Source organism: Cervus elaphus, chromosome 3 (genome assembly GCF_910594005.1).
Source record: "Cervus elaphus chromosome 3, mCerEla1.1, whole genome shotgun sequence".
NCBI lineage: Eukaryota > Metazoa > Chordata > Mammalia > Artiodactyla > Cervidae > Cervus > Cervus elaphus.
In genome coordinates this window covers 42,902,274-42,911,727 of record NC_057817.1, presented here as the reverse complement: position 1 = coordinate 42,911,727, position 9,454 = coordinate 42,902,274, and the positions used below count along the sequence as shown (strand labels likewise).

At 37.8% G+C, this 9,454-nt stretch overlaps 1 protein-coding gene across 1 annotated transcript; it reads right to left on the bottom strand.

Moving 5' to 3' along the window:
• Window positions 1-2,682: 2,682 nt before the first annotated feature.
• On the bottom strand, window positions 2,683-8,707 carry LOC122683696 (lysozyme C, intestinal isozyme). Its single transcript, XM_043887501.1, has 4 exons — window positions 8,512-8,707; window positions 7,093-7,257; window positions 5,127-5,202; window positions 2,683-3,561 (listed from the first exon to the last, which is right to left on the bottom strand). Exons 1-4 carry the CDS (start codon window positions 8,705-8,707, stop codon window positions 3,495-3,497), a joined length of 504 nt encoding a protein of 167 aa, XP_043743436.1. The 3' UTR covers window positions 2,683-3,494.
• Between the last annotated feature and the right edge of the window lie 747 nt (window positions 8,708-9,454).

Genomic DNA, 9,454 nt, shown 5'->3' with positions numbered 1-9,454 from the left:
AGTCAAGGCTATGGTTTTTCCAGTGGTCGTGTATGGATGTGAGAGTTGGACTGTGAAGAAAGCTGAGCACCGAAGAACTGATGCTTTTGAACTGTGGTGTTGGAGAAGAGTCTTGAGAGTCCCTTGGACTGCAAGGAGATCCAACCAGTCCATCCTGAAGGAGATCAGTCCTGGGTGCTCATTGAAAGGACTGATACTGAAACTGAAACTCCAGTACTTTGGCCACATAATGCAAAGAGCTGACTCATCAGAAAAGACCCTGATGCTGGGAGGGATTGGGGGCAGGAAGAGAAGGGGACGACAGAGGATGAGATGGCTGGATGGCATCACCGACTGGATGGACATGAGTTTGGGTAGACTCTGGGAGTTTGTGGTGGACAGGGAGGCCTGGCGTGCTGTGGTTTATGGGGTAGCTAAGAGTCGGACTTAACAGAGCGTCTGAACTAAACTGAACTGAATGGATTATGACTCATTATAATTGGAATAAAGTGGGAAGCCGGGGGTCCATCTTGATATAATGTAGGCATGCCTGCATGTGCGCTTAGTTGTGTCTGACTCTTTGTGACCCCATGGACAGCAGCCCTCGAGGCTCCTCTGTCCATGGGATTATACTGGCAGGAATACTGGAGTGGGTAGCCATTTCCTTTACCAGGGGATCATCTTGACCCAGAGATCAAACCCATGTCTCATGTGTCCCCTGTATTGGCAGGCGAATTCTTTACCATTGAGCCACTGGGGAAACCCATACTGATATAATAAGTGAATATAAAAATTGAAATTTTGATCAGGAACAAAATTTCTCAAAGTACCTCACCATCTCCCAAATAGTTCACAGTGGAGGTGACTTGCAGATATCACCTTAATCAAATGATCAATGTGGACATCATCAGTAACAGAACATTTCAAAACTGCATGTCACCTGAAAGGATGCAATGGGAAGAACCCAAAATCACTTCTGTGGTATCCCTGCCAAAGGTGCATAATCTAATGTACTCCACAGAATATCAGAAAAGCCGTACGCCATTTTCCACCATAGGTGGTTGAGGTCTTCAAAAGGGTTAAAGTCATAAAAGTCATGGAAAAGATGAACAAGGAATCTAGACTGAAGGAAACTGAGAAACATAACAACCAAATAAAACACTTGATTCTTTTAATTAAGAAAATCTTTGGGGACAATTGATGACATTGCACAGGATCTGATGATTCAGTGGTCCTAATTTGTCAGTGTGCACCTCCTCATTTGGATGATGCTTTGAGGAGTTACATACTGAAGGATCGGAACCACTGGGCACCATTTTGGCTGTATATTCTCAAAGTGTTCAGAAAACATAAAAGACTGTACTGTACTTGCAGATTTGGGGGAAAATTGACATTATTTCAGTGTCTTCAAAAAGTTGGAAAAGTTCATTTTTAATGTTATACTTCAACTAGAAGAGACAAATAAATGAATAAATGAAGTATGTCTATCAAATGATTACAGGCTTGAGCCCTAGGGCACCCTAACTCTTCAATATCATTCAGCAGAGAAACCGCCAGAATGGTTGTGAAGGAAGCATCAACGTGGCAGGATGTAAGGAGGGGAAGCTGAGGAAGAAAAAGTTTTCAAAAGTAGGAAGTGGTTCATTGTGTCAAATGCTGCTGAGAGATCAAGGAGGATGAACAGAAATCAGGTGATCACTAAACTGGCCCCAAGGCATCCTGGAAGGAGTCATGTTAGAGACATTTTCAGCTGAGCGAGGACAGCAGTCAGATTGAGAAGAGTCACAAAGAGAAGCGGAGGTGAGGATGTGGAGTGGGTGAATATAAATAACTCATCCCAGAAGTGTTGCTGTGAAAGAAAATAAAAAATGTTGTAGTTGGAGGGTTATGTAGAGCTCACGGAGAGTTCTTTGTAAGAAGCAAGGTTACCAGGGCAGTTTGTGCAGTGATGGAGATGATCCAGCAAAGAGTGAGAAGCTCAGGATGCAGGAAACCGTCAGCCTAGACTGGAGTAGGGAGAGTGTGATGAAGACTGCATATTGAGACGTTGCCACTGGGAGGAGCAGAAGCCCTTCATCCCAGCGGTAAATGGGAACGACGCGGGGATGGGCCCAGGGAAAGAGGTGAGCTCTATTATGGCGGGGATGAAGGGAGAATTTCCTATGAGTTGCTTCTCTTCTGTCAGTGTAACATGAAGCCGGGTCATCTACTGAGAGCTGAGTGTGTTGAAGCCCAGTAGTAGGGCGTGTATGCTAGGACTTTGAAATGAGAGAAGCAAATAATGACAGTCATTTTAGAGAGTGGGGACACCAATACAGAAGAACTGCAGAGAAGTGACTATGATGACCAAGCTGATTTGAGTGCCCATTTGAGATTTATGTTTATGAATTTAGGGTGAGGGGGATTCCTTGGTGGCCTTATGATTAGGACTTTTTGCTTTCACTGTTCAGGGTGCGAATTCAAGCCCTGGTTGGGGAACTAAGGTCCCAGAAGCTGTGTGGCACCACCAAAAAAATTTTTTTAATTTAAAATATTAAGTGAGATCTGTCAGCATGCTTATGGATTTCTCGCAGCAACATTCAGCTGTTTCATTACAGGTGAAGATGTAGGAAATACTAAGTGTCAGATCATTTTTTCCCCAAATATATACACATGTATTTCTTCAGACACATTACATGGCTCTTAACAAAGAAAGACAAGGTATGAATTGCAAAGCTTTTAATGAAAATGTTTGTATTTTTTTACAGCCTGCATAATTTCACATCTATTTAATAGCAATTAACTCAATGCTTGCAAACTCATCTACCTCTGAATTTGTCATAAAGTGTGAATCTAAGTTAATAAAATTAAGGAAAAGCATTGGCTCATCTAATCCTTCTTTATGTTCCAGAATCAGCAAGATGCATATGTGAGTTCTTTACAAAGGCTAAAATAGGTTGATGTATAAATTGTGAGTTTATTTTTAAAGCTGTATAAATGCAACATTTCTACTAAAACATTTAAACCAAAGGCCACACTGTATGAAAACAAAATTCTTAATTCAGATTGCTTTCATATTTAGCCATTTGACATTCATCTCCTTTTGACTGGACAGATGAAAATTCACATGCCTACACAGTGGGACTTTGCCCAAGATCAATTTGCTTAAAGATATTCTTTTGTAATATTTGTGTTGAATATTGGGGAGTACTTGTATCATTCAAAATTAAGTCTGGGTTATTTCTTTGATTAAGAACTTAATGTACTAGAGATACATTTGATAATTAAGGTTTTAGACAAATATTCACCAGCATTAGTTCTGTTAAGGACCTGAAAAATGTTGTAGTAACATTTTTGTAGTAACATTAACAATAAACACATGAGGTAAACATCAAGCCTCTTAGAAGAAAGACCATATGCTCCTGCTTATATAAAAGCATTATTTGTTTGAAAGAGTGGTAGTATAACCTTTTGCTCAGCTATTACTTCTTGATATGAAAAAGAGACAAATGAGCAGAAGAAAGAAAACTCCACAGCTACACTCCGCAACCCTTAACAAAACTCGTGAGATCTCGGTTTCGACAGTTGTTTTTCCACGCCACCCTGTAGAGAAAGATGAAACGGTTAAAACATATCTTCATTGTGTTATACATATTTCAGATCCTTTGGGAGAACAAAATTGTTTATCAATACATGAAATACAGGCTACAGACCAATCCAAGTGTTGCTATTTATTAACTGGAGACACGTATACCAAGGACTTCACATCTCTCCCAAGCCTTCACTAGAGCACAGAATGCCGAACACAAATGTTGAGTCTTGTGTAGTCCACAGCACAACTGCAAAGCGTGTTCCATGTTTACTTACTTTCAAAATTAATTTCAAGATATGACAAGGAATTGGTAGAGTGTGTAGAAACTTAAAAATTCTAGAAGCCCTTAAGATAAATTGAGGAGTAAAAGAATTCGATTCCGAATCAGTTAAAGTAGATTATTTCTATGTGATACACTGTTTAGCATAAATCTAATTTTTTAGATTTTCAGTTCTCAGTAGCATACCTTGGTCTTCGAGAATATTCCCTCACTTCTCTCCTAACAGTAGGGAAAAACTACTGTAAAACAGTAGAGTAAAACTCCCCCTCCAACCCTTTTTTTTTGGCCGCACCACATGGCCTCTGGTATCTTCGTTCCCCAACCAGGTACCAGACCCCCACCTCCTGAATTGAAATCACAGACTCTTAACTACTAGGGAAGACCGCAGGTCTCCCTTTTAATGCCTAACGCATACCTTGCTCTGTGAAAGGAACTTACATAGTGTTGCAGGTCCATTATACTTCAAACACAAACCAGCTCATAGAAAAAGAGGTGAGATTTGTGGTTACCAGAGGGGGGTGTTGTGGGCGGGGTGAGGGGTAGGAAATTGGAGGAAAGCAGTGGAAAGTACTGCAAACTTCCAGGTATAAGATAAACAAACACTAGGGATGTAATGTACAACATGATAATATGATTAACACTGCTATATCTTATATATGAAAATAGATTAGAGTGTAAATCCTAAGCTTTTCATCACACACACAAAATTTTTTCTTCTGTTTCTCTAATTTTTATTTTATTTTATTTTTTATTGTAGTGGTTTTTGCCATACATTGACATGAATCAGCCATGGATTTACATGTGTTCCCTATCCCGATCCCCCCTCCCGCCTCCCTCCCCATCCCATCCCTCTGGGTCTTCCCAGTGCACCAGCCCCGAGCACTTGTCTCATGCATCCAACCTGGGCTGGTGACCTGTTTCACCCTAGATAGTATACTTGTTTCAGTGCTGTTCTCTCTGAACATCCCACCCTCGCCTTCTCCCACAGAGTCCAAAAGTCTGTTCTGTACATCTGTGTCTCTTTTTCTGTTTTGCATATAGGGTTATCGTTACCATCTTTTTAAATTCCATATATATGCATTAGTATACTGTATTGGTCTTTATCTTTCTGGCTTACTTCACTCTGTATAATGGGCTCCATTGAGATCATGGATGTTCACTAAACTTACTGTGATAATCATTTTGGGATGTACGTAAGTCATTATGCTGTACACCTTAAACTTACAAAGTGCTGTGTGTCAATTATATCTCAACAACACTGAACGGAAAACAGAAACAAACAAAAAAATAACATACCATGCTGTAATGCCTTGCCTATTGAGAATCTTCTTTGCACATGCTACAGCCTGAGTGATGTCATCTTTCAGCATAGCTGAAAAAGAGGTGGTGAGAAATGAGGACAATGTTCACAGAAATTTCATGTAAATTTTAGGTTCAGCCAGCTTTATTCTCTTAGGCTGAGGAAAGAACAACTAAAATTATTTTTTAATAGTCCCTTTATCTGTGAATATTGGGAGAAACTCTCTCCATTCCATCTCACTTGACATGAAATAAAGCTTTTTGTTTCTTTTTTGCCAAAGTCATTGAAAGCTCTGGAACTATTAACAAATATGATAGAAGGTTCTCTTTTCACTGGACACTGTGAAAACAAAAAACACTTAAACAAAAACAAATAAGCAGAACCCGGTCTAGCAGTTTTTTGCTCAGCAGTTCTACAATTTATTCCAAAAAAAAATAATAAGATATGTACCCAAGATATATATGTTAATACTAGAGTTGGATTGAAAAATTTTAGAATAATTATATAGTAGAATTCTATTCATCCAGAAAAAATAATAAAGATTAATATTTTTTGAAAAAAATGATTTTTTACAGTAAAGAGCAAATTGTAAGCTGGTAAATATAGTTCCGTTTCATTTTTGTTGAAGCACATTGCTTACACGTTTGTGGGTACAAATGTGCATAATACAGCTTTACATTCATGTACATGAGTGATACACATTCTGAAAGAAGACATGGATACCAAAAGTTACCAGTTGTCATAAATCTCTGGGTAGTAAGAATTTTTATTCAATGATTATTCACAGATTATTATATAATAAAAAATAATTTTTAAACCCTAACAATTAACTGAATACAAAAGAATATCCAGAAACTAATCTTCTTTATTAGGAATTTTAATATTAAAAATTAAACAATATCAAGTTTGCAATACTTCTCAATATTTTATGCAATAAATACTGTATGTGCATGCATATTTGCTAAGTGGCTTCACTTGTGTCCGACTCTGTGAGACCCCATGGACTGTAGCCCCTCAGGCTCCTCTGTCCGTGGGGATTATCCAAGCAAGAATACTGGAGTGGGTTGCCCTGCCCTCCTCCAGAGGATCTTACCAACCCAGGGATCAAACCCTTATGTCTCCTGCATTGGCAGGCAGGTTCTTTACTACTAGCCCCACCTGGCAAGCCCTAAATATTGCATATGTTATCTCAATTTGAAAAGGAACTCAATAGAATATTTGTTTCACTCCGATTAAATAAATCCATATATGAAATTGTTAGAATGACAGTGATTAAATATGAAGTGTATTTTTTTAGAGATGCAAAGTAAAGAATTTAGAAATGGAGTGTAATAATGTTTCTAATTCACTTTAAAATCACCCAGCAAAAAACCACCAGCTGGATACTATATAAATAAAAGAAGTAAACATGACAAATATTAGCAACTGCTAAAGTGCATATTATACTGTCAAAGTACATATTTATGTTGATATACTAATGTTTCAAATTGTTCACATGTATAAAATATTTCATAATCAAAAGTAAAAGTTTTTTAAAAAGACCACACATATTTCTCCTCTTTGGTTAACTACTAATTCTTTCATTTTCCAATAAAGGAGTGTATATTAAAAACACACACACACACACACACAACCTGATCATCCCTAAATCTTTCCCAAACAAGGTAAGTAGGAAGAATAGCATTGTTCTTTACAAAGCATCAACAAGTCGTTATCATAAAGTGATAAATCATTCCAAAAATTTTTGTATGTTAGCAAACAGCAACCTTCTATGATACCAGCTGTTTAATTTCTTACTTAAGGAATTATGAGGTAGATAATAAAGCATTTTTAGAAGTTAAGATGGAGTTTTTCTGGGTCCCTCATGAACTCTTCAAGACCTTTTCATTTGTATTAAATCTCTCTCCTTATAGGTACCACCAAACCGGGCCTGTGCCATCACTCAACATTATCTTGTCTTACCACTGCAGGATACGCCACATCCGTTAGTTGCTCTTGGGGTTTTGCCATCATTACACCACCACTTGCTGTTGATCTGAAATAGCCCATAATCAGTGCTTTTGCTTCCAGGATTGTAGTTTGTAACTTGTGTGTTATAACGGCTTTCTCCATAGGTCAAACACATCCCTGAAAAAAAATGTATTTTTAGTAATAAATAGGAACATCATATGACTTATATTTCATAGCACAATTCTATTTTACTAATGACTTATTTTAGAAGCATAAAGATATATTTAGCTTGTAAATATTTTAACACTTGGTGTTAAGGGCCCTTAAGAGAATTCTTTTGTTAGCAAATCATTTGAAAATACTAATGAAGTAAGATAACATATTGCAAAAATATTAAAATAGCTGTGTCTTCTGTTACTATTACCCTTCCCCTGCTCCCATCCCTCAGGTAAGATTGAGCCTAGAATGGAAAAAGCAACAGAGTTGTTGAGTGTATTTGGTCATTAGCAGCAGATGTATATGCTAATGGAAAAATACTTCTATCAGGAAAAGTAAGGATTTTCTAGGAGAAAGAAAATGTCTTATGATACCTAAAGGTGAATTCAGGTATCAAAATAGAATCCAGACAACAAGAATCATAGAATAGGAAAGACTATGTCATCCATCCAGCCAGCCAGCCCAGATGCTTATTTATTCAAAAATACTTATGGAGGGGAAATATCTGAATTCAATCTGAAAAATACAGTGATGACATTGACAAATATGGACTAAAGTACACAACCACTTTTCCTTAAGGCACATCTTTAATTCTGTGGAAGAAAATGAAAATTAATTAATGGAGAGTCAGAATAATAAGATATTTTCATGTTCCATTTCAGGCACCCTTATGTAGATATTGATTAAGGGAAGATAGGTTCCTACAGTCCCTGTTTTAGGAGTTCAATGTAAGTTTTAAAAAACCTTGCTGTTAAAAGTTCAACATCATGGTAGGGGGATTAAAAATGAAAAACAAACAAACAAACAAAAAAAACACTGTCTACTCGGTTCTGCCTACTCAGGCTTGCAGAACACAAGTTCCAAACTGGAAATGGGTAGAGTCAAACACCAAGGGCTTAACAGACATATCCCAGGTGCTGAAATATATCTTAGAGTCAGCCTTCATGTCCCAGCCGGCAAATTTAGAGGCACTAGAGGAGTACATGGCGATCTGGCATGCGTAGAATGGTATAGAATTTGACCCTCCCATGCCTCATTCCTTCACCTGGTACATCTGATTCTAAAGGAACCTTTGATGTTTTTAACCATTGTAAATGTACAAACCTGCCAAGAAATAAAAAAGCACATTCACTCAAAGTCTCTTTCTTCTTCCTCTGTTAGTGTCTGTTCCACACCTGGCTAACTGTTTGAAAGGATGAAGAAGAGTTAACTTACAATCTGCCAGGCTGACTCCCTTATAGCCATCCAGTCCAAATCTTTTCAGAGTTCTGGCAAGCTCACACCTCTGAAATTTCTTGCCCTGGACAGCAACGGAAAGGAGGAGAAGTCCCAGAATAAGGAGAGCCTTCATGTTGACTGAGAAGCCAGACCTCCAGGCTGACCAGGATGAGCTGGACTTGGTATTTAACATCTTTTCACTTCCCTCTTCTCTGATCAGTTTGGGGGCTCCACCCTTGGAGACATGTGGAAAGCAGGGACTTTTTATTGCTTCACTGACACTAAAAGTTTTGTTCTGTATGTTTGCAGAGGGGTATTCTTGTGCCCTAAGAGTTAATTGCAAGAAAATAATGAAAGATATTGTTCAGGAAGAACTGGGATTAGCACTATTGAATTTGAGCAACTATAAAGAAAAAAAAACCCCTGAATGAACATTTTACACAACTGAAAATGAGTTCCCATCTTGATTAACATTCATTTGCATGGTGTTGTTTTATATGCTTTCATTATATTGTCTTCATCTTTTTCCTTAAAATTGTTTTATATACATTTTCCACAAAACAACATGACACGCTGCCTGGTGTTCTGACAGGCATGTAGCACCACTCCATGTTGTTCAACCAGATTCCTCTACTTTTTTGGTGTCTATTATAAATTCTTAATTTATGAATTAGTGTTTTACTATAATAAGTAAGCTCATGTGAACAATATTCCTAACTCCTTTCTGACAATGCCTTATTTCACATTTCCATGTTAGAACCTATAATGCAAAAGAACCTAACAGTAAAACCTACAGGAGGATAATAGAATATGCCACCCAAAAATCTTCCCGTTTAGCACAAGGATTATTTTGAGCTGAAGGCAATTGAGAAGAAACAGATCCAAGAAAAATCCTCTGCCCTCCTCCTGTTTTCCTGAAAGCAAAGCATAAATTTGTGCA

Excerpts from the sequence above, each read along its gene's own strand:
- LOC122683696 (XM_043887501.1), bottom strand. The coding sequence starts at position 8,707 with ATGTTAAATACCAAGTCCAGCTCATCCTGGTCAGCCTGGAGGTCTGGC. Across the intron at positions 7,258-8,511 it reads GGGAGTCAGCCTGGCAGATT|GGATGTGTTTGACCTATGGA; the intron begins GTAAGTTAACTC and ends ATTTTTTTTCAG. Across the intron at positions 5,203-7,092 it reads ATGTGGCGTATCCTGCAGTG|CTATGCTGAAAGATGACATC; the intron begins GTAAGACAAGAT and ends CCTCTTTTTCAG.